The 25,873-nt window shown below is 34.8% G+C and overlaps 1 protein-coding gene across 1 annotated transcript in view; it reads left to right on the plus strand.

Annotated features, from left to right (window-relative positions):
* Window positions 1–25,873, plus strand: part of CNGB3 (cyclic nucleotide gated channel subunit beta 3) — a 274,698-nt gene that overhangs the window by 180,478 nt on the left and 68,347 nt on the right. The window contains exons 5-8 of the mRNA XM_074278924.1: window positions 16,884–17,038; window positions 18,221–18,373; window positions 21,037–21,245; window positions 24,700–24,750. Coding sequence (XP_074135025.1) covers window positions 16,884–17,038; window positions 18,221–18,373; window positions 21,037–21,245; window positions 24,700–24,750 — 568 coding nt within the window. The remainder of the gene's footprint in view (window positions 1–16,883; window positions 17,039–18,220; window positions 18,374–21,036; window positions 21,246–24,699; window positions 24,751–25,873) is intronic.

Consider the following 25,873-nt stretch of genomic DNA (forward strand, 5'->3'; position numbering starts at 1 on the left):
CAACAACATAGGACAAAATCATCCATGATTTACTTGAAATGTGCAGTTGTGACAAAATTCCTTATATCAGTCTTTCTATCTATCTGAGTTTCTGATCAGCTCTTTGATTAAGGATCTCCAAGCAGCAAGAAATGGAAGTCCATTTTATAAGCCATAGAGGGCTAGGTTCAAATAATGCAATAAAGTTTTCTCTCCATTCCCACAATTGAATAAAGTTTTCTTACAAAATAGAAATCAGACTAAACCCACAAACTGAAAAGAAACTAAGCTAGCTTCAAAATTGAGTCAAAGATGGAGTCAGTGTGATTCTCTCAGTTTCCACAATTGCTCTACTACCCTCAATATTCTCATGTATATTCTCTGATAAGAAGGATAATAGCTCTTTTAGCCCATAATTATAATTATATAAGCTACCACATCCAGCTAATGGGCAAGAACAGAAAGTAGAAAGGACATTTCAGAGCTAAAATCAAGTCTATATTTTGAATTCCTGTTTCTCCCTCCCCCCCATTCCAAGACTTTATATGACTTTTGATGAGAAAACCTTTGTGATTTGCTTAATCAAAAATTTACTTCAGAGAATTCTGACAAAGAAAACTCATAAGACTTTTATGAGTCATTATGACTAGTTTTTTTGTTTTTTTTCCCTCTACTCCCAATATCTACTGGACCCACCATGAAAATGAGTAAATAAAGAAAATCAAGGAAAAAAAAAAAAACAGGCTTCATTAGAGGTTATTTCTTGTGCCTCAAACAGTATTTTTTTCTCTCAAATTCCTGCTTTCACATGCAAGCATGGCTGGCAAATAGACCCCTCAGGCTTTGAGCCAGCCAATATAATCATCTTTGCATCTATCTCTGCAGCCCACACAATACCGAATAGCCTCCAAATGATTATTAAATCGAATTGAAAGCAGATGATGGAAGTGATCAAGTCATCAATCCAGACTCTGAGGTCCTCTACAACAATGAACTGTCCTAAATGAGCAGGAAATGAATGTGAAATTGAGTAACTAAATTTTAGAGTTGCTAAAGAAGTATTGTCTTACTTTTGGGGGAAGATAGACAAAAGGGGAGAGAGGGAGAGAGGAGAAGAGAGTGAATGTGAGAGAGAGAGAGAGAGAGAGAGAGAGAGAGAGAGAGAGAGAGAGAGAGAGAGAGAGAGAGAGAGAGAGAGAGAAATAAGGAGTTCATGACTGAAAATATCCACCTTTATCAATAACATCCAATTCTCAGAAATCAGAGAGTAGATGAAGGAACTATCACGAAACAAAAACAAAAATGTATTAGTCTAAGTCAATGGTTTATAAAATGCATAGTTATCAAAGATAAGATATATATTGGAGCAAAAGTATCTAGCAACACCCTGTACAACATTTCCCTACAGCCTACAACATTCCCCAGCTTGGCTGGGACTGGATTAACATAAAACTGGAAAATAATTAACAACATAAACCAAAAAAATACAATAAAACATAAATAATATTAAAATTTTCAATTAGACAAGAGATCCTCATCTACAGAATAGTGGCCCTCTCATTTCTACTTAAGTTATATTCCACTGTATTAAAGAACAGATGGAATCTCTGCTCAAAAGCAATGTCAGTAATAAAATTGCAAGATAAAACTTCCTGGTATTAAAAACCAATTTATTAATTAGGTCACCAATAATCAATAAATTGATAGTGATTTCTCTTGGTAATCAAAGACTCAAAGGAAGATTCCCATAATAGTATAAATGCAAGCCTGTCTTCTTCATAGCAAATTACCGGGAATACCCCTGGCAAGAAAAAAGCAACCCCTGAATGGTGGATATTAAATGAGAAAGTAGACTGGGTTCTCAATTTCTCCTGATTACTTATGGGGAAATGGGGGGAAGTCAGCTGAGAAATGAGGTTCATGATTTTTGAGGCTCTTCTAGCAATCTGTGCATCCTTATAAGGTTCTCTCTGATTTTATTTCACCTTCATGAACCAAATTTTAATAAAGTGGACAAGCTCACACAAAGGACTTGAAAAACTTTGATGGTGAATTTAGCTTTTTAATGCAGTTCAGTTTGGCTTTTATTTATGGGACACACAGAAAATCCCAGACCAGGTCCTGGGAGGGGACTGCTTTAGACCACATTCCTCAGTCAGATTCTGGAAGCCCTTCTTTTAATATGTGAGCTAAAACTAAGAAATGGAGATTTTAAACAGATAAAGGATATTATAAATTAATCTTAATAATCAAGGGTACTGCATTAAAATTAATTTTCCTTAGTAGTTTATAATCGTTGGACATTACCTAAGAAGGAGAGAGAAGAAGCCAAGGGAAAAAAGATGTGAAAACAAGTAGAGACTGTTTAAAATGTAATTCAATTCAATAATATTCTCTTCTCATTCTAAGCCAGTAATTTTGCTAAGTGTTGAAGATAAAAAGACAAAAATTAAAACAACTATTACTCTTAAGGAACTCATATTCTTAAAATTCTCAAAAGTTCCAATGGATTTCTGATCTCAGACATTTGTTGTTCTTTCCAATGATGCTAGTCATATGCCATCAATGCAAATCTATCTTGTGCTACTCTGCCTGTATCCTTCCATTTGTCCAACATGGGATTCAGCATCTTCCTCACGGTTCTCCTAACATGATAAAGTAGCCAGTAGAGCACACAGGCTGTCAACCTGTCATCCTTTGTTCTTGTCATATGACTGGCCCTTCCTCTTTTCTTATCATATATTTCAGTGATGACATCTTTTATTTCTGTTACTCCTTTAAGTTCCTCATTGGTTATGTGTTATATAACCTGTTCATACCTACCATGCACTTCTAAATTGTCCTTTGTGTGATCTTCATTATCAGTTCTTCAGATCCTATTGTGTTCCAAGTTTCTACAAAAAAAAAGTCCCAGAACTTTGCAGTTACCTCAAAACATTCCAACCCCCTCCCTTCTCCTGTTTAATTCTAAGATTAAATCACTATCCATTTGTCTTATCTATCCCAGATGCACTTACAGATATGTAAACTCTTTAGAAAAAAATCTTAACCTGGAGTTGATGAACTTTTTAGTTTTATTTTATTTTGATAACTATTGCAATAGAACTGGTTCTTTTGTAATCCTATATATTTTATATTATGCATTTAAAAATCATAATCTGAGAGGCTTACCAGATTGCCAAAGAGTCTGTGACACACACATAAAAAAAGTTAAGAATCACTTTTTTATAGCTTTACATTACAATTATATGATATAATTGAGCAACTAGAGTAGCAATTAAACAATTAGAAGAATAAACAATTAGAACTATGCCAAAGTAAAATAGACAGCCTTAAGAAGCAGAAGGTATTTCTCACCATAGAATTTCAAGTAAAAGGTTATCCACTTGTCAAATACGTTTTTTAGGGGAAGAAGGTGAAGGAAGTCTTTTTTTCAGCTATGCGTTGGACCATATGGCCTCTGAGCTTCCTTACATCACTGTGATTCGGTGATTCTGCTCACCTTCTCTCTATAAATAAAAATATCAATAAAACACAGATTCAGAACAGAAAGCATAAGGAATCCACATCCTAATGTAATGATATGTTTGTGTTTTATTGATACTTTTGCACAGTGTTTGGCTCATAGTTGCCAATAATAACCAAGCCATCCCTTAACTTTCCAGTCTTCTTACACCTTCCTCCCCAACACATACTTTTCAGACCAATAAACAGGCCTTCTGGCTGCTCCATAAACAAGACATTCCATCTTTTGCATATGGATATTTTGTCTGGCTGCCCTACATGCCTGAAATTCTCTCCTCCCTCTGTTCCAGTGACTGATTTCCCTTGCTTTATGTCCCAACTTAAAATCCCATCTTCTACAGGAAGCCTTCCCCAGATCCTCATGCTCTTCTTTTAATTATTTCCTATATATTACTTGCTTTGTAAATATTCATTTGCATGTAGTCTCAAATGTTAGATTATAAGCTTCTTGAGGGCAATAACTTTTGTCTCTTTTGTATACTCAGTGTTTAGCATAGTGCCCAGAATATATTGTGATTTAGTTGTTTTTCAACTGTCTGGCTCTTCATGATCTTATTTGGGGTTTTCTTGGCAAAGATACTTTAATGATTTGCCATTTCCTTCTCCAGCTCATTTTACATATAAAGAAACTAAAACCAACAAGTTTAAATGACTTGCTCAAGGTCACAAAGCTAGTAAGTGTCTGAGGACAGATTTGAACTCAGAAAAAATGAATCATCCTGATTTTAGCTTGGCACTCTATCATCTGAGACATCTAACTGCTCCATTATTATTATTTTATATCTACTGTAATTCTATTCCTACAGAAAACTACTTCTTCGCAGAAAGTCAAGATTGAAAACTCCATTTTATCTGATTTCTGAGTTCTTTTAGCACCATCTTCCTTTACATTATTGTCATTTTATAATTTTTCTCTTTTTCTATTTACTTCATATTGTGACAGTTCATACAAGTCTTCTAAGAATTCTTCTAATTAATTAATCATTTATTGTAATACAATAATATTCCATCATATTCATATACTATATAATATTCAACCAGGACCCCAACTGACACATATTCCATTTACTTGCAGTTTGGGGCTATAAGAAAGTGCTATGGGAAAAACACTGGACATGGAGCAAGAAGAACTGGGACCAAATTCTAGCTTGGCTACTAATAATATGTGAACTTAAACAAAATACTTGATTTCTTTGATCCTTAGTTTCCATACATGTAAAAATTATGGGCTGTACTAATTGACCTCTTTGATTCCTTCCAGCTCTAAACCTATCGTCTTATACATGAAACCTCTACTTTTATCTTTGACCTTTTGAATGTATATCCCTAACTGTGGTCACTTTTTCTAGAGTGGGTATCAAATTGTTATGAACCAACTCATCATCAACAGTGTAAAATTATGCCTATTTTCCTACAGCTTCAACATTTTCTATTTCTAGCTTTTGTCATTTTTGATAATTTCTTGGGTAGAAGGTAAAATCTCACATCTGTTTTCATTTGAATTTGAATTTTAAATTTTAAATACACCACTAGCATATCCTTCAAGAGCACAGAGTCACTTCCATGTCTTGATGAAGCTTCAGAAAAGGATTTTAGGAAAATTGGTGGCACAGTGGATAGAGCACTAGTCCTCAAGTCAAGAAGACCTGAGATATTTTAAATACACTCTCAGATACTTATCGGCCATGTGATCCTGCAAAGGCATTTAGCCTCAATCTCATTTCAATTTCCTCATCTGTAAAATGGGTATTATAATAGTACTTATTTCCCAAAGTTGTGAAAGGATAATCAATCAATTATACTGAAAATTAGTTTGAAAACCTTAAAATCCTTTATCAATACAAGTTATTATCAATAGAGGATAACCCACAATTTTTTAGACCAGAAATGCAATCTCACTGCATATGGAACTACTCATAAGAAAACTTCTTTTTGGCAATGCTGCTTAGCACCTGCTCCACAATTTGTAATCTTGAGAATAAGAAAAATCTCAGGATCGTGCATAATCTTGAGACTATAAATTGAGACATATTGGGCACAATGAGGTTAACTGACTTTTCCAGAGACGCCTGGTTTGTTCATCTAAGAAGGACTTGAACCCTGGTCTTCTTGAGTCCAAGGCTGTGTAATCAAAAATCAAATAGAAATGGGGTCATAATGGTTCTTATTAACTTAAAAAACCACAAATTAACATAATTTGTTTTCTATTATATTTTCATTATTTTGTTATTTTCCAGTTTTGTGTGATCCTGCTGCACTATGGAATATTATCAGGGTGATACATCTTGCAAGTCATCTAGTGTATTTGATACCTTGCACTAAGTCTATGTTATATACAATTGTATACTATATGGAGATAGTATATATACATATATGTATGTATATATATCTCAATAAGTCAGTCAATAAATATTTATTAAGTGATTACTCTGGGCAGGCGCAAAATATAAAGCACCAGGCCTGGAAACATGAAGATTGTCCTTCCTAAATTCAAATCTGACCTCAGATGCTTCCTAGATGTATAATCCTGGACAAGTCACTTAACCCTATTTGCCTCAGTTTCCTCATCTATAAAATGAGCTGGAGAAAAAAGTGATAAACCACTCCAGGATCTTTGCTGAGAATCCAAAATGGGGCCACAAAGAGTCAAACATGACTAAACAAACAACTAAACAACAAAATTCTGTCCCAAGAATTGTTTTAATGGTAACACAAAGAAAAGCAAAAAATAATCCCTGCCCTTAAGAACTGACATTCTATCAGTAGAGAGTTTGCACACAATCTATGTGCATCAATTCATCCAGTAAATGTTAGGGTCTCTCCCAAATAATCTATTTCTGTCACTAGTGATACCATGATTTTCTAGCCTTGCAGTTCTAATTCTTAAGTCACAAGAGCCACCACTGGATTTGTGAGCCACTTGCATCTGATTCACTCACAACAGAAATAAACATCAAGGAAACAACCCCCAAGACATATGGAATAGAAGAAGAAAAGATTTGTCAAGTAGGGCTAACACCGGAGTAACAAATCTCTGGAGGCATGATTGCACTGTAACTTATTCTACAAGGATCAGGAATAATTTCATTTAGAAAATTATGCATCTTCTTCCATATGCATATAACCATATGTACAAATGAATGTGTAGAAACATAACCATATGCAAAAAAATCAAATGTGATAAACAACTCAAAATGTCTGCAGTTTTAGGAAAAGGATAAGTTGAGTTATGTCTTCACTGTCTAAACTTCTAAGTCTTATACTTATTTACATTGGTTTTCCCAAAAATCATAACTAGGGTAAGTTGACAGGGGCTTTGCTCCAGAGTGTAAATTTAGAGGGCTCAAAGAGTCAGTCTTTCAGTAATTATAAACAACTTAGCACCTACGCTCCACTAGTATCATTGTGTTGGGTTCTCTCCTCCCATGCTCTACTTCCTCATCCCTGCTTCCCCAGCATGAGAACTTGTTTTTGCTGGGAAGGAAGAGAGAGAGAGAGAGAGGGAGGGAAGGAGAAAGGAAGGAAGAGAGGGAGGGAAGGAAGGGAGGGAAGGAAGGGAGGGAAGGAAGGAAGGAAGGAAGGAAGGAAGGAAGGAAGGAAGGAAGGAAGGAAGGAAGGAAGGAAGGAAGGAAGGAAGGAAGGAAGGAAGGAAGGAAGGAAGGAAGGAAGGAAGGAAGGAAGGAAGGAAGGAAGGGAGGGAAGGGAGGGAGGGAGGAAGGAAGGAAGGAAGGAAGGAAGGAAGGAAGGAAGGAAGGAAGGAAGGAAGGAAGGAAGGAGGGAAGGAAGGAAGGAAGGAGGGAAGGAAGGAAGGAAGGAGGGAAGGAAGGAAGGAAGGAGGGAAGGAAGGAAGGAAGGAAGGAAGGAAGGAAGGAAGGAAGGAAGGAAGGAAGGAAGGAAGGAAGGAAGGAAGGAGGAGGGAAGGAAGGAAGGAAGGAAGGAAGGAAGGAAGGAAGGAAGGAAGGAAGGAAGGAAGGAAGGAAGGAAGGAAGGAAGGAAGGAAGGAAGGAAGGAGGGAAGGAAGGAAGGAAGGAGGGAAGGAAGGAAGGAAGGAAGGAAGGAAGGAAGGAAGGAAGGAAGGAAGGAAGGAAGGAAGGAGGGAAGGAAGGAAGGAAGGAGGGAAGGAAGGAAGGAAGGAGGGAAGGAAGGAAGGAAGGAGGGAAGGAAGGAAGGAAGGAAGGAAGGAAGGAAGGAAGGAAGGAAGGAAGGAAGGAAGGAAGGAAGGAAGGAAGGAAGGAAGGAAGGAGGGAAGGAAGGAAGGAAGGAGGGAAGGAAGGAAGGAAGGAGGGAAGGAAGGAAGGAAGGAAGGAAGGAAGGAAGGAGGGAAGGAGGGAGGGAGGGAGGGAGGGAGGGAGGGAGGGAAGGAAGGAAGGAAGGAGAGAAAGAGAAAAAGAAAAAATTTACTCAAAAAATGAAGCAAAAGAAATTGAGTACAGAATGTTTTCCTACTCTACCCTTGTCTATTATTTTAGCAAACAAAAGAATAAAGTAGATTTTAGGGCAACTTGGACTGGAATTGGAGAAGGACAAAGCAAATGAGCATACACAGCAATCATATCCATCAATCAGCAAAGTTTAGATCAATATGACAAAAGGAATTTTACAGAATCCTTTTTTCCAGCAGAAAAGAATTATTAGGAGGAAATAACTATTTCAGAAAATGGCCTTGAGAAACATATCCAGAAACACATATTTGTCCAAAACACTATTTGAGGAGTGTAGATACATTCCAAGTCCCTGTCATGGGAACCTGCTCTTAACATCAGTAGAAAAAATAATTATAAATTGGTCAAAATGAATAGCTACTCTCATTTTCTTACCTAACTCCTTACTTTTTTTTTAACTTTCATGATCATATTTCATTTAAAGCATGCAGATCCTCTAAGCAAGTCGTCCAGGTCTGCAGAATACACAAACTAAAGTGGAAGCTTGGCCAATAACCAATAAATTCAGGCTACATGGGCAGCCAATTTAGATAGTCTAAGTGCCAATGTAATTGGCTTTTTTCCCCTGGATTATCTGCTGATCTCTAATTGGCCAGAAACTTGCCAACCCTCTACATTAATTTGCACTGTGTGCAGACCTACCTGGGTTCAGCTAGGAATCCTGTTAAAAAGCATTCCAACATTCATTTATTTCATTCCAAAAGCACAGTGCCTCAATGGCTGCTTTAGTTTTGTCTTCTTTCCCCATTAGCAGCCTGCTAACATGGCAATCTTATTTTTCTATATGAAAATTTCCTTTTATATCTTTCCCATCCCTAGCATATGCTCATACTATTAATCTGCATTTTCTTCCTTCTTTTTTAAAGTAATGTTGTAGAGAGGAAAAGTAAAATTGAGTTGGCTAAACAGATGTTTCTGTTAAAAAAATAAATAAATAAAAGACAAACAGGGTGGGTGTAGCAGAGGAGACTTGATGAATGTGCCTTGAATTATGATACTTTATTTTGAGAGGGAAGAGAAGATTATATTTCATCTTGGAGGTTGTAGGTTCCTTTTAAAAATGTTCCCAATAATCCCTCGATAATAGATTCAGCACAGATGTTATTGTAGTAAAGAATTATTTGTTATTCATCTGAAAGGTTGTTCAATTTCAAGTGAATGCTGAACTTTCAAGCATACTAAATAAAAATTTTTAAATGGGATCACTGGCATAATAGATGGGGGAATAGGGATTTCTTTATCAAGTAATTTGTTTCCTTGAATAAGGGTGTAACTGCAGGCATTTCTATGTTGTTTAAGATAGATTGAATGCTGCTAGACTGCTCGTGTCAGCCTTCATCATTCCTTGGCAAACTTTAAATTTCTCAACGACACACCTAAGAAGTTTCCCATACCCAATGATGAAACTGTGCTTGAGTCCAGAAATGATGATAATGAAGAGGGAAGAGAGAAGACAGAAAAGGAAAAATGGGCGTATATCCAAGAAATAACGATAACTCAGCTATTGCCCTCAATCTCATTCCCCTCAGTGACTCTGCTGAATTTTTTTCCTCCCTCTCAAGTCTCTAACCATACTTTCATCCACCATACTTATGAGATGATGATTAGCCTCCTATCTCATAAAAAAAGACCGAGGCTACTTGGTTATAAATTTGGAGCTTGAAGAGACCTCTGAGACCAGTTAGCCAATTCACTTTTTTTTTAAGAGATGAGGGAAAAGATACTCAAAGAGATTGCAATTTACCCACAGTCACAAAGATTGTAAGGATTAGAAGCAACATTTAAACTCAGGTTCTTTGACTTCAAATGCAATGCTTTTTTTCACTTTGCCATGTCAAAACTTTTCAGCTTCATTCCCTATTCTTTCCTCTTCCTCTCCTATGTCAGAAAAGGTATTTCCATTTATTACTAAAGCTAATCTTATATCCTTTCTCACATTCCTATTCTCCCCTTAAATACACACACACACACACACACACACACACACACACACACACACACACACACACTTCCTCTAGAGACTTTTCCCTGTCCCTCACTCTGATGTACCTTCAGGGTTTTCCCTTAACAATGGTCTTCTTTCCATTTGTCTCAAAACATGCTCAGATTTCCCTTTACCAAAAAGGATTTTCCTTGTTCCTTCTGTACCATCCAATTATTGTTCCTTCTTTCTGTTGCTCTATCTTTAAGCTATGTTCTTCTTTAAAAAAAAAAAAAAAAAAAAAAAAAAAAAAAAGTCTATACTTAACGACTCCAATTTCTCCATAGTCTACTCTCTCATTTCCTTTGCAATCTAGCTTCTATTCCCCCCTCATTGAATACACCCATCTTCAAGGACAAAAACCTAGATCATATGGCTTTTTTTCAGTTCTCATACTCCTTGACCTCTCATAGAACTTGAAATTCCTACAGAAACTCTTTTCTCCACTTCAAAAATACTATATTCTTTTGATTCTCCTCCTATTTCACTATCTGTTCCTTTATCTGAGCCATTAAATTGAGTTTCCTCAGCCTTCCCTTTGCCTCACTCCACACTTCTACTTCACCAATGTGTCTATTCCCAAAGGTACAACTCTCTCCAGAGGCCTCCCAAATCTATATGTAAATACTGACTTTAATTTACATGCACATTTTAATTACTGAAAGGAATGGAGAAGGACATGTATGAAAGGCATAAAGAAAAGCAGCTTTTAAAGAAATAAATAAATAGAACTATTTACTTCTGAGTGTCTAAGATAAAATAGCCCCTCAACATATGAGGTTATCTCTGAAATACTAAGAAAAAAGTAGCTTCTCTCTAAGGCAAAAGTACTGACTGATGGGGACTTCAGTGAATTATTTCTTAGCACCTAATTTATATTAGACTGTTTCTAGGAATTGAGGGCTTATTGTTAAGAAACACAGAATTTTAAAAATATTTTGGAATTCTGGGACCCTATCTGCCTCAGTTCTAGCAAAAATATGGTCATGAGATTTCTCAGTCTAAGAGATGAGTCGTCACACATTTTCAGACCCTTATCTTAGGCATGAGAAGCTAAATCAAATGATTGAGAAGTGCGAGCTTGAGAAGCCAGTCTTTCCATCAAACATTCATTAAGAGCCTACTTTGGGCAAAGCACTGTGCTAGAAATTTACAGTCTAATGGGAAGTGATGGGTTGTCACTGGAGTTTGTTGGTAGAGAGTTGGCAAGGCAGGGGAACATTGTCAGACCTGTGCTTTAGGAAAATCACTTTGATAGCTAAATGGGGAATGTGTTGGAGTGGGGAGAGACTAGAGGCAAGCAGACCAACTAGAAGACTATTATAATAGACCAGACATAAGGTGATGAGGACCTATATCAGGCTAGTAGACCTCTATACCAGAGGAGAGAAGGTATATTCAAGGTATTCAAGATTGTATATGGAAGGTGAAAAAATGAGGAGTTGAGGATGACTGTTAGGTTGTGAACTTAAGGGCCAGGGAAAAGAATGTTGTCTTCTACAGTTGGGAGTCTGGGAGGATAGTGGTGTCTTCATAAGTAATATGGACATTTAGAGTGGAGGGAGGGTTTAAGGAGAAAGATATTGAATTCCATTTTGGATATTAATTAATTGATTTAAAAATAATTTTTTTTGAAAATTTAAAAGAAAAAGATGTCTGCTGGACATTCATTGTGAAATATTTGAATGGCAATTGGAGATGCAAAATTGAGGTCAGCAGAGAGATTGGGGCAGGACAAGTAAAATGAAAAGGTTTGGAAGAACCTTTGTGGAGAGTAACATAATAAGTTGATAAGGGAGGTATAAGATTGATTGCCTAGCAGAAGTGAAGGCCCAGTTGAGGTTGTATAACTTTAATTTATAGTGGTCCCACTCAAAATAGTTGCATGATTTTCTCCATCTTCATTCAATAGCACATTCATGGGAGCAAAGGTAGTGAATAGTGGAAGTAATAGGAGGCTGAGGTTTGACAGGGCACAATCAACTATATAATAAATGGTCCAAGAGAATAGGACAGTGAAGAATTTTTCCATTTCACTAAGTCTGAGATAGAGAAGAGAAAGTGGATAATGCTGAAATAAATGTGTGGGAGATTCTGAAGGATGAAGGATGGGACAATTGAAAACACTCAGAGAAGGCAGTAAAAGAAGCTGCCTGCTGAAGACAAAACACAAAAAAAGCAAGCAGGGCCTATAACTGATATGAGGAACTAATCTGAATTCCAGAAGCTAAGAATCATGAAGTAACTAAATGGTACAGTGGACAGAGAAATGGATATGTAATCAGGAACACCTAAGTTGGAATGCAGACACTATTTAAGGGATTCTGGAAAAGTCACTTAAATCCTGCCTCACTTTCCTCAACTGTAAAAGGGGGATAATAATAGCATCTACCCTCCAAGGTTAATCTGAGGATTAAATGCAGTCATTTTTGTAAAGAACTTAGCACAGTGCCTGTCATATAGTACATGCTATATAAATGTTAGTTATTATGTGACATGTATTTTTCACACAATAATGTCACATGTAGGACTCTGGGGTTGAATTGCAGCAACATGTACCTGTCACCCTCTCTAAGAAACTATTTCAGTCTGCAGAAGGGAGGGAGGGAGTTAAGAAGAGAGAGAGATCCTGAAGAGAGTTAGGGCAAGGGGCTCCAATTTCCCTTTTTATGATCCTTTAACTCTATTCTTTCCCTATTTTCCAGACTACTAGAGCTATTTGCTCATACCTAAGTATCTTGGTCACGTCTCTTTGAATATACTCCAAATGTCCTTCCTGCATGTATTCAGAATTAATCATAATATTCTTTGTGACCTGACTAGGATAGAATACAAGATCCAGACTATCACCTCCTTAATTCTGGATACTGCTTCTTTTAATACAGCTGACAGTTTTATTGGCATTTTGGCTACACCAATACTGATTCATATGAAGTTGTAGTCTCCTAACAAAGACCTTCAGACTTTTTATTACATGAATTATTTCTAATCATGTTTCCCTCATTCTGTTCTCAAGATTTTGGAATCAAAATGAAAGACTTTGCATTTAACTTTATTGAAGTCCATCTTTTTAGATTTGGATTATCATTCTAACTTTTGACAGTCTTTGTATCTTATAGTAATGTTATATTTTCCTCCCACTTTTTTTTAATCTTCAGATTTATTTTTAATCATTTTATTTCTTTATTTTAAATATTCTTTTGTTTTTAAATTTTGAGTTCCAAATTTCTATCTCTCATTTTCACCCCCTCCCATACCCACTAAAAAGATAAATAATGTGATATCTATTATAAATTTGAAATCATGCAAAACGTATTTCCAGGAGGCAGCTAGGTGGTGCAGTGAATAGAGTACCAGACCTAAAGTCAGGAGGACCTAGTTCAAATCTGGCCTCAGACACTTAACACTTCCTAGCTATGTGACCCTGGGCAAGTCACTTAACCCCCAACTGCCTCAGCAAAAAAAAAACCAAACCTATTTCCATATTAACCATATTTCCAAAAAAAAAATCAAGAAAAGTAAAGTGAGAAAATTATACTTCCATTGGTACTCAGAATTCATCAATTCTGTTAAGTGACATGAGTAGAACCAGAAACAAGAGAACATTGTACATAGCAACAGCAAGATAATATGGTGATCAATTCTGATGGATTTGTCTCTTTTCAACAGCAAAGTGATTCAGGCTAGTTCCAATGGTCTTGTGATAGAGAAAGTCATCTGCACCCAGAGAGAGGACTGTGGGACTGAGTGTGGATCACAATATAATATTTTTATCTTTTAATTATTGTTTGCTTGTATTTTGTTTTCTTTTTCATTTTTTCATCTGATTTTTCTTGTGCATCATGATAATTGTGAAAATATGTATAAAAGAATTGTAGGTGTTTAATATATTGAATTACTTGCTGTCTAGGGGAGGGGTTTGGGGGAAGGAAATTTTTTTAAAAATTGGAACCAAATTTTGCAAAGGTAAATGTTGAAAATAAACAGCCTTAATAAAAAAAAAAAAAGAGTTCATCAATTCTCTCTCTGAAGATGGATAGCATTTTTTCCTTATAATTCCTTTGGAATTGTCTAGGATCATTTTACAAGTCTTTGTTACTATGCATGATTTCCTGGTTTTACTCCCTTCACTTTGTATCAGTTCACATGCTACTTGCCATGGTTTTTTTTTAAACCATCCCCTTCTCTGTTACTTCTTATAACACAACAGTATCCCATCACAATCGTATGCAACTTGTTCAGTCATTCCCCAACTGATGAGCATCCCCTCAATTTCCAATTCTTGTCCACCACAAAAAGAGTTACTGTAAATATGTTTATAGTTATCGATCCTTTTCCTTTTTCTTTGATCTCTTTGGAATACAGATCTATTAGAGGCAGTGCTAGGTCAAAGACAATGTACAATTTTATAGTCCTTTGAGCACAGTTGATTGGACAAACTCACTACTCCATCAGAAGTTTATTGGTGTACCTATTTTACTCTCATCCTCTTCAGCTTTTGTAATATCTGATAGATATGAGATGACAAATCAGAGTTGTTTTAATTTATATTTTTCTAATTGATAGTAATTTAGATAATTTTTCAATATGACTACAGATACCACTGATTTCTTCTTCTGAAAACTGTCTGTTTATATCCTTTGACCATTTATCAAGTGATGAATGGCTCTTATTTTGTAAATTTGACTCAGTTCTATATTCATTAGAAATTTGAGAAATAAGATTTTTAGTGGAGAAATTTGCTGTAAAAATTATTGATATTACCTCATTGTCTATGGTACTTTTTAGCATAATATAGTTTCCCTGATTATCTCTTTTAATTAAGTCAATTTTTCTTTATCTTGTCTTTTTTTTACTTTAGCTGAAGTATATTAGATTCTACTCCAGACTTTTTATTTTAACTTTTGTGTGTCCATTTCAAGTATACCTCTTAAACACAACATATTGTTAGATTCTGATTTCTAATCCATTCTGCAATCTACTTCTGTTCTATTGGTAAGCTCATTCCATTCACATTCACAATTATAGTCACTATTTATTTCCTTTCAAGCAATTATTTTCTCTTTCTTCTCTTCTTTCTTCTTTTTATCCTGTCCCTCCTCAAAAATCTATTTTATTTCTAACCACTGCATCTCTTAATCTGCTCTCCTTTTTATCATCCCCTCCCTTTTCTTTTTATCCTCTTTTCTTTCCCATTGAGTAAGTTACATTTCTACACTAGATGTGCTTGTATACTCTTCTTTCTCCGAATCAATTTCAATAAGAATGAGGCTGCATTGCTCCTGACATTCCTTCTCCATTGTAAAAACTTATTTTTGAAATTTTCTTATGAGAAAAATTTCCCCATTCTACTTCTCCCTTCCTTCTTCTATCAGTACCTTCTTTTTTCTCACATCTTAAATTTTTCCTTGGAGATCATTCCAAAATAACCACTCACATCCATGACCTTTGTTTATATTAATTCTTTTTAACTGCCCTAATAATGATAAAGTTCTTAAGAATTACATAAATCATATATAGCAATATAAACAGTTTCACTTTATTGAGTCCCTAATGATTACTCTCTCATGCTTACTTTTTTATGCTTCTCTTGAGCCTTTTGTTTGAATGTCAAATTTTCAATTCAGTTCTGGTCTTTTCATCAGGAATGTTTGAAAGTCTTCTATTTCATGAAATATCCACTTCTTTCTCTACAAGATTATACTTAGTTTTGTGGGATGAGTTATTCTTGGTTATAATCCTAACTCCTTTCCCTTCTGGCAATAATATTTAAATTATCTCTTCCCAAATCCAGTTTCAGATCAATTGTGTTTTCAATAAAATATTTCACTTTTTTTTCTATTTTTCATTCTTTTGATTTTGTTTTAATGTGTCTTATAAAGTCATTAACTTTCACTTGCCCAATTCTAACTTTTAAGGAATTGTTTTCTTCATTGAATTTTGTACCTCTTTTCCATTTTACTCTTTACTGTTTTTTTATGGTGCTATTTTCTTCATGATTTTTGGTGACTTGTTTATTAAGTTGTTAATTTTATTTTTAAAATGTTCTTGCTTCACTCTCATTTTTCCCCCAATTTTTCTTCTACACTCTCTCTAACTGTAGGTCCAATTAGCATTTTTCTTTGAACTTTTGGTTTTGGGGCAGCTGTTTTCTTCTGAGTTTATGCCTTGGTCTTTCCTAACACATTAGCAACTTTTATGGCCATTTTAAAAAATTGTTTGTTCAATTTCCAGACTAATTTTTTTACTTTGAATTTTATGTTTAAATTGGGCTTTGGTCACTTGGGGTTGGGAAGACTCTATCCTAAATTTCAGACTTTTTCATGCTGCTGTTTTCAGAGCTGGTTCTAGAGGTCTGTAAATTTTTGGTACTTCCAGTGTGATCCTGAGAGAGGCATGATCACTGCTTTCCTGATGTGCATTATGAATTTTAGCCAAGAAAGGCCTTGAACTTTTGGCCCTGCAGAAATAAAAACTAGCATTTGGAACTGTGATCCGGGTCCATGTTCCCTTGTGACCAACCACCAGCAATCCTCATCTCCCTGTTCCTGTGACACAAAACTATTTATGAACAACAAGTTGTCAATCAGTGCCAGATGCGTCCAGGTACCAGCAAAAGGGTCCCCTATAGTCTCTTTCTGAACTGTTGTCTGATCCTCTTTCTATCTATGTGCTGAGAGCCCCTGAGATAGCTATAGAGATCTAAAATTTCTGTTAGTTCTATAATTTTGTAGTCCTAACCTAATTGTTGTTCACTTCAAGATGTCAGTGTCTTACTGGTAGATGTGCATTAGTCCAGTTACTATTACAACAAGTCTTTTCATTAACAGTGAGGGTAAATTTAAAAAATTAAGAACAACCCTCGATATTTAAAGAATTTATAGCCTATTGGAGATACTATGTATTTTTCTCTTAGTGGACCATCTCTAAATGTCATTTCTCTTTTGTTTAATTAGCCCAGAAGAAAAGGTAAAACAGGACCTCATCACAAGTAAGTATGTTGAAACTCAGCTCCAGAACTTTGCTAAGAAAATACGTGAAAGGACAGCCCACCAAAAGGAAAAGTTGAAAGAGGATGATTTGTCTTCTCCTGAAGCCAGTCCCAAAGTTGGTAAGTATTTTTCATCAAATTGAATGACAAAAGGGAAATTTAGGCCAAAATACTTTAAGAAATGTTTTAGAGAGTGGCCATAATTAGAATCAATGATCATAGAGTAGAAATCATTCTGTCTCTCCTTTTCACTTACCTCTATCCTCAATTCTTAGAATAATATTAGGCATGTAATAAATCCTCAATAAATATTTGCAAGGTTGAATCATAAACAATAAACAACAATACATGCTCAATTTGATTCTATTCAACAAATATTGATTATACAAAGACAAAGGTAAACATTCTTTTCCTCAAGGGATTACATTCTACTGAGAAGGGAAGAAAGAACAGGAATATAAATATATACAAAGATATGCAAAGTATTATAAATTAATTTAAAATAGAAATAATATTAATAACTAGGGTATCAGGAAATGCCTTGTATAGGAGACAGCTCTTGAGCTGCTCTTTGAAAGAAACTTAAGATTCAACACTGTCTCAATTAGGAGAAAACAAATTCCCAAAAAATGAACACTTTATGGTGATGGAAGATGGAATATATATAGGAAACTTACAGAAAAGTATAAGTTGAATAGGGCATTGTGAAGAGCAACTAAGTCATTTTGGCTATTATAAATGCCCAAATTGACTACAAAGCAATATGAAAGAATATGCTATTTGCATCAAGAAAAAGAACTAATAAATTGAAGTATGTATTGGATGATTTTATATATAGATATCTATTTATGTCTCACAGAAGCCATCTCTGAGGGATGGGAGAGTAGGGAAGAAAAAAAAGAAAACTTAGATTATAACTTTATTATATATTTTAAAGGAATAGCAAGTTATATATAAGAGATTTGCAGTTTCATATGCAAATCATCTTTTTAATTATACTGTCATGCAAATTCTTGTTTGATTCATAAATTTCAAATTAATTAAATAATTAATTGCTTTAAAGAAAGAAAGAATGCTAGGAAGGTAAGTGGATGCCAAATAATGAAAGACTTTGAATATCCTACTGAGAAGTTTGTGTTTTATCCAAGAACCAATAGTGATTGGTGACGGAGTGTAAGGGGTGTTAGATCTGTGCTTTAGGAATATTAATTTGGCAACCATAGGAAGGATAGATTGAAAAGAGTAAAGATTAATCACATCTAACCCTTAAGAAAGGTTTTTCTTCTTTCATGGTACATTAAGCTGCACCTGCAGCTGTTCCTCCCCAGCCAGGAGAAGAGACTAAGGAAGAAGAAGAACACTACTGTGACATGCTGTGTTGCAAATTCAAGAAAGTCCCATTGAAAGAGTTTCTAAAGAAGATGAAATTGCCAGCCAATATAGATTCACACACAGGTAAATAAGTGGCATGCGCATTGAAGGCTGATTGTCATTGATGAATCACTTATCAAGTATTTATTAGGTTCCAGGCACTATATCAAGCATTACACTCACTGAGTTCTCAAAGACAAAAATTAAACAGTCTTTGTCTTTATAGAACTTACATGTTATCATTAGACACTGAGCTCCTCAATAACAAGAGCTATCTTTTGCCTTTCTTTGTACCACTAGTCTTATTTGAAAATGATTGCACTCAATGCAGCCTTTGAAATCAAGATGCAACAAAATATGGGTCAATTCTCTGGTGCTTGTGCTAATTTTGAAGTAACAATTAAGATCAAGAAAACACAGGTACTCTAATAGCCAGCATCATACTATCCATATGTGGAGCCATCAGTTACAGCAAATGATGAAGTTTTGAATACTGTGGATAAATTCACTTGCTTTGACAGTATATTTCTCAAGGATGTCCGCATTGATGAGACTTGATGTGTTCAGGCCAGCAATTCCTAGCTCCAAATAATGTGTTTGCTGCTTAGGGACCAGATAATGAGATTTAGGAGAACAATTGGCACCAAATGTTAAGATTCTCTCTGGCAAAAGATAGGTTTATTTAGGAAAAGAGTTTACAAATAAAATGAAGAGATACAACAGGTGCCAGAAATGATAAATATGAAATAGAGTTGGGAGAGCAAATAGTTAGCAAGAAAGGGGGTTTTAACAATTAATAATGAAATAGATAATTACCTAGTGGAATTCACAATTAACCAGGAAAAAGTAAATTCTCCATGAGGTGGGAGTATACCCTTGATTGGTAGACTAAATCCATAAAGGAAGCTAGCACTCTAAAAGAGTTAGTTAACTATAAGGAGAAAGACATCATGAGGCATGATGGGGAGATGAAAGGAAAAATACCATAAAGCATGTGGGAGGGAAGTAAGGAAGTTTATATGTTGCTTACTAGAGAAATATAAACTCTTACATCAGGACAGTTCAAAGAAGTGCTCAGTGGATCATGAAGTGACTTGGCTTTTTAAAGAGGAATTTCCTTATTCTTTCTTTTCTCATAGTTGCTATTACCTCCTTCCAAAATTACAATATACATTTCTATAAGGTTTCAAATATATTTATATGTGCACAAATTGTTTTCCTTAATAGTCTACATGCATTTGTTAAGCACTTACTACATGATGAAACTAGAGGTTGGTTGGTTGTTGTCCTTTGTTCTATAAGAGGACCAAAATGACATCTTCATATCAGAGTCATGTTACAGGGTGTCCGCTTGTGGCTGCTGAAGTCAATGTGAGCTCAAAATGCTCTGCCACAGATTGGACACAAATAATTCCTGTGAACATTTGGGGTGGTCTCTCTAACTCTGTGCATCTTGCATTTCTTCTGAGCGAATTCAATTTGGCTTTGCTCATAGACCACAGCATCTTCTCTAATGAGAGCACTCATGTTGGGTGATTCTGTACAAGTGTCTTCCATGTCATACAATCAGTTCTAAAGTTCTTAAGAGAGATGTTAAAAGTGTTCTTGTATGGTTTTTTCTGACCACCACATGAAGACTTACTCTGTGTCTTCCCCTTCCACAATGATTTTTTTTTATTTGAATAGTCACTAGCTCTGATAGTTCTGAAGGAGAGACTGAGCTAGTGACTACACAGTTCTGACTCACTTAATTCCTATTCACACAAGTCAAGACAGCACCTTCCTGATGTCACTGGTTCTCTTTGAAAACAAAGGACAAACAACAACAACATTTAAATTTCATAAAGGATTATTTATCCTATTTATGGACCCATAAGAAAACATATATTTTAATGGCTTGCAAGAGATAATCTAGATTCAATCACCTTAATTTTTTCAAATAGAATATCACCCAGTTTCTTTCCTCAATAAAGGGATTGGATTTTTCAGCTTCAAAGAGGCAGAAAGTAATTTCGGTGACCAAGATCACACATTCCACTATGAATAGGGAGACTAATAGTACCAAGTAATATTACTAAGACTTTACCTCAAATCTTCTGGCCACAATTTAATACTCTTTCACCTATATTTTGCTGTTTCATTTATTAAGAAAAAACTCCTTTTTTCTTTTTTAAGCTGATATGGTAAAGTCAATGAGCTTAGGAGATATAAGAAGTATTAATAAACTGCCTTTTCCTCATTATTGGTCTTCCCTTCAGAAACTGCATACCCTTACCACCTGCTCAGGGCCACCCTGCAGTCTAGTGCCCAAATGAAGAAATAAATGCAGTTATGTCAATTACTGGCTTCTCCATGGAGCACTCTGGGATTTTTCTTGGTCTTTCTGTGGTAAAGAGCCACTTCTGATGAGATAGTAGGAAATAGAAGGGATACTCTCCCTTTGAAGGGAAACTAAGGCTATTTTATAGTCTTTTTTTTTAAAAAGTTCTCTATTATATATGCATATATACATGAATATAACTATATATTACATTATATATATAAAAGATATTCATGAAGAATTGAATTTAAAAACTAATATATATTTATGCAAATTGTAATTGTAAATGCAAATACAAAATGCAATTAACTTGCACTTGGGGATGGCAATCCTCTCCTATTCCAAACAAACAAATAAACAAAAGATGATTAAAAAGAATGTTTATTTTATACCAATTGTATTATTCATTTTGTTTTGTTTCTTCTAGATCACTCCTATGTCTTGTGGCTCTTGTTAGTCACTATTGCTTATAACTGGAACTGCTGGTTAATTCCAATGCGCCTAGTTTTTCCCTATCAAACACCAAATAATATGAAATACTGGCTTATAACTGATATCATCTGTGATATAATATACCTGAGTGATATGCTATTGATTCAACCCAGACTGGAATTTTTAAAAGGAGGAGACAAAATAGTAAGTGAAAAATGGTAGGAAAATTTCCATAGATTTGGCTAATATAGTTGACAAGTTGTAGCCTGAATCTAATTCTGATCCTGCCTAGTTTTATATGCCTGTACAATAAAATTTTATTCAAAATGTAATAGTTACTGTTATCCCTTCCACATCACTACTTTCCCCATCACAGTTTTAATCTATCACAGGTTGGTATAAGAAACTAAATGAGAATTTGGGGGAGTTTTAAGGAAACCACAGACAACACAGAACCTGTGAGCAATACTTAATCCAAATTTTACATTGATATACTGTAAACATCTTATTAAAAATAAGGAAAACATTCAGATTTCTCTGGTTTGAAGGGTGGGCCAAAAAAATTCTATGCAAATTTTCCAGATCAAGAGGACACTGAGTCCCTAACACCCATGATGTAGAAAAGATAACTATATTTTCTTAAGCTCACTATGCAAGAACAGACTAAAGTCTGGATTTGACCCTTGAGGGGCAGAATTTGACTCTCTAGCTATGGTTTGCACTCCCCAACCTTGGATCAAGGAGGGAATTTATTTTTATTATTATTTTTATTTTATTTTGTCATTCAAATAATGTTACTTGGTATGTGAAAATTCTATTTGTATATGAGGCATTTGCCAACAGGTAAAGAGCACCTGTTAATGCCATTCTAGTCTCTCTGAACCCAATACCATGTAAATGGATTTTTATATGAAGTCAAGAGAGGCAAGGTTTTGAAATCTTATAATTTTAGGACCAAATTTACTCAACAATAGCCAGTGTAGCATCTCAAGTCAACACAGGCAGAATCTATCCAATGCATTCCTTCGGCTGGCTCCAAAGCATCAGTTAACTCGCCAACAATATCCCCAGAGCTCACTGACAGCTTGAGGAATGATGATGAGAGTGTACAAATAAAGAATAAACAAAAACAAACAAAAAAGAATGCTAATTTCAACCTCCATTAGATACACAAGGGGGAGCAATCGATGTTTGACAAATGGAAAATGACAAAATCAGTAAGGAAAGACTTTTATTTTCAATTTTCTAAGAAGCCTTTGCACACAATGGAGAGTTAGAGCTAAGAAAAATAACCTCCAAAAACACTCTCTGCAGGATCTATTTAAAATCCATTATCATGGGTTACTAATACATGGTAGAAACTACCAAGAGAAATGCAATTCTTTCTCTCATTTAGAATAGTTCAAAGGTGAATAAGATCATAGGGATTAGAGATGGACTGAATTTAATAAGACATATATTTTAATTAACTCATTACAGGGTAAGAAAGTAAGACCCTAACACAGAGGTTCTTAACCTGAAGTCTAAGAACTTAAAAAAATTCATAATTGTATTTAAAGATCATTGGGTTTTTTAATAGTCCTATATGTTTTATTTTATGCATTTAAAGACAGCTTCATGAGGCTGTGTTTGGAGTAAAAGAGTGCACAACACAAAAAGGATTAATAATGCCTGCCCTAAATGATTAAATAACTTACCCAAAATCACAAAAGCATTAAATGGCAAAACTTAGATTATGTACTTGACTGCTAAGAATGTTGCTAGTACTGTGGTAAGAAGACCATATAGGGTAGGGTATAATCTGAACCGCTATCTACATCTAAAGACCCATGTAATTCTTAGGTTCAGAGTTACATGCCATCAAGAGGCAAGATTTTCCATTTAACCAAAGACCTTTTTTCCTTCTTAAAGTCAGAGAAATTTACTAGCAATAAATTAATAATAGATAACATTTATATAGAGCTTATTATGTGCCAGGCACTATACCAAGCCCTTTACAGTTATCTCATTTAATCCTCACAACAACCCTGGAAAGCAGGTGCTATTTTTCTCCATTTTAGCAGATGGAGAAATTAAGGCAAACAGTAATTAAAGTGACAGTCCAGGACACTATGAAGAATCTTTGATCTAATGATCTGTTTTCAAGACAATAGAAGCAGTGTTGGAATTAATGTGGATGTAGATATATTAACAAGATTGTTCTTAGGCAAGATAAATGCTTAGTACTAGGCTGTCAAAATAAGTGCTACAAAGGAAACCTCAATTTTCTAACAGTAGTTAATAATGTTCTTTTCATTTCCTTCCACTTTCCTAATATGAACTATGGAGATGATAATACTTGAGTTACATGCCTTATGGGGTAATATGCAGATTAAATGAAGTGATACAGGTAAAGTGCTTTGGAAATATAAAATACTATACAAATAAGGTTTATACATAAATGTGAATTATTATTGTTGGATCAATGATCCACTTTATGAAGACTGCTACACAAGCACTAAACAATTATTATATTTCCAGCTATTAACATATGGTTTATTTATTTGAAGCAAAGAGAGGGAGAATTGGGCAGGATCTGTGATTTCATTGACCTCCCAGTAAGAAAACATCTTCTGCTAATGCAGACTGACAACTGCTCTATAATTTATAGACTTAAGAGAATAGAGACCTTGAAAGGTTAAATGAGGGTTGCACAGTCAATAATTACAATTTCTATTGTTCTTAATGACTTACAAGAGGTTTCCTCACAACCTTTTCTTGAGGTAGACAGTGCCTCCATTTTATAGATTTTGAAAATTCCAGTTCACATGTCATTCACAATAGTGCTGAATTTTGATCTAAAACAGTATAGCATATAATTTCACAAGGGATATTTTCAGCTAAATTTAATCCATATATACAATTTTGTGGCCATAGACAACATTGTGACTCAAAGCCAAGGAAACAATTTGCTGAAAATGCTGTTATTGACCCCAGAAAATGAACTCTTTGTTTTAACTTCTCCACTCAGTACTACCCATGTATCTGCTCACAATAGCTTTCCTATGGGGATAACTGATTTTGTTCAGATTCGGCACACTACTAAAGGGTATAAAGATACAATTTAAGTTTGATTTGTGACAGTCAGAAGTCTAAGCTTTTGACAAATATCAATGAAATTTGGAGATTGGAAAAAGATTATGGATCTAAGTGTCTTAAAGGAAAAACTATGGAGTCTGTTATCTTAAAATGGGTGTAATGTAAGCAGACATGACTGGGAATACATCTAGATGCAAAAGCCCAGCAAAAAGGAGGGACGAGCTGAAGAGTATTCTTTGACTTAGCACTTATTGACTTCCCTTCATTATTTAGAAGACAGACTGAAAAAGCAGTATAGAGAAAACCTGCTAATTTTACCATAGCAGAGACACAAGTCTAAGACCTTAGAGAACCTAAGAAATCATTGGAAAGAGCTACTCTATTCTCTCCTCTTGAAGTTTCATTGACTGTTTCAGTCTACTAGAATAAATGAGAGCTAGGAAATAGCTCTCACACAGAAAAAGCCAAATGAAGAAAAAAAAAATAACTAAATACAGTCCAGTATTAAAATTAATTAGGCTATATAGTTTGAAGTATGAATTCTTATGTTCTTAATATTGCATTTACATGTATATTTTAGATAGACCCAAAGAAGATGAAAGAGCACTACCGGACTTCAAAAAAATTTAAGGTTAGTATCCTGTATAGTCTTTAAAAATCCAGGCAATCCCTTCATGTTAAGTTTCTTAAAACAAAAACCTTCTCTCCTAGAATTAACTATACCTTTTAAAGAAATGCATCATATAGTTGAAAATTAATTGACCACAGGTAGATCGAAAATATCTGTTCCTTACCAAATACACTATATTTTATTATATAGTTTAATAGGTATTAAGCAAAGTTACTTTGTGCCTTTATTTAAATCTAAAATCAAAAATCAGTTTTTAAGCATTTATTAAGTGCCTATCATGTAGTGTGCTTTGTCTAATTCATAGCAGTTCATAGAAATAAAAGTTGGAAAATTTTCTACTCTTGGCTTCTTGGAATTGTTTACCTAATAGAATGAAAAAGAAGAAACAGAGAACATAGTTCTTCTAAGGAGAAAAAAAAAAAAAGTTTTAAGCAAGTGGTTCCATGGAAAGAGTGGTAAATTTGGATCCTCAGGACATGAGTTCAAATCCCCATGAAATCACTTATTGTTTGTGTAACCTTGGGCAAGTAACTTAATTTCTCTATGTCTCAGTTTCCATATCTGTAAAATAAAGGAACTGGACTACATGACTTCTATGGTCCTTTCCAGTTCTAAGTCTATGACCCTTTGAAAGCAGAATTAAAGATCCCCACTATCTTTATTGTTAATTAACATCGACTAAAATTCTTTTATAAGTTTTTCAGTTTCTATTTCCTAGTAGAAACCTGTCATTTTCCTCTACCTACACCATAAGATTGTTGTGAGGATCAAATGAAATCATTTAGCCTGGCACATAGTAGGCACTTAATAAATGTTTCTTTCCTTCTTTCAGAACATCAGAGATTAATATCGTCTATGAATATCATAAAATTCATTCCAGAGTCTTTCTCAATTACTTTTTAATCTAAATATGAATAGAAGCATTTAGTTTATTTGTTCTTCTTACCAAAACATGTATCTAGTTTGTAGCATGGGACATCAATTATTTGACAAGGAGTAAAAAGTTCAACTCTATTTGTGGCCAACTTATATTTGTGGCAGTGTGGAGACCCTGATCCTGGTTTATGGTGGAGTCTGCACATGTCAAGTGAAATGAGGAACCAAAGCCTGATGGGGCAATGGA

This window comes from Sminthopsis crassicaudata, chromosome 1 (genome assembly GCF_048593235.1).
Source record: "Sminthopsis crassicaudata isolate SCR6 chromosome 1, ASM4859323v1, whole genome shotgun sequence".
Classification (NCBI taxonomy): domain Eukaryota; kingdom Metazoa; phylum Chordata; class Mammalia; order Dasyuromorphia; family Dasyuridae; genus Sminthopsis; species Sminthopsis crassicaudata.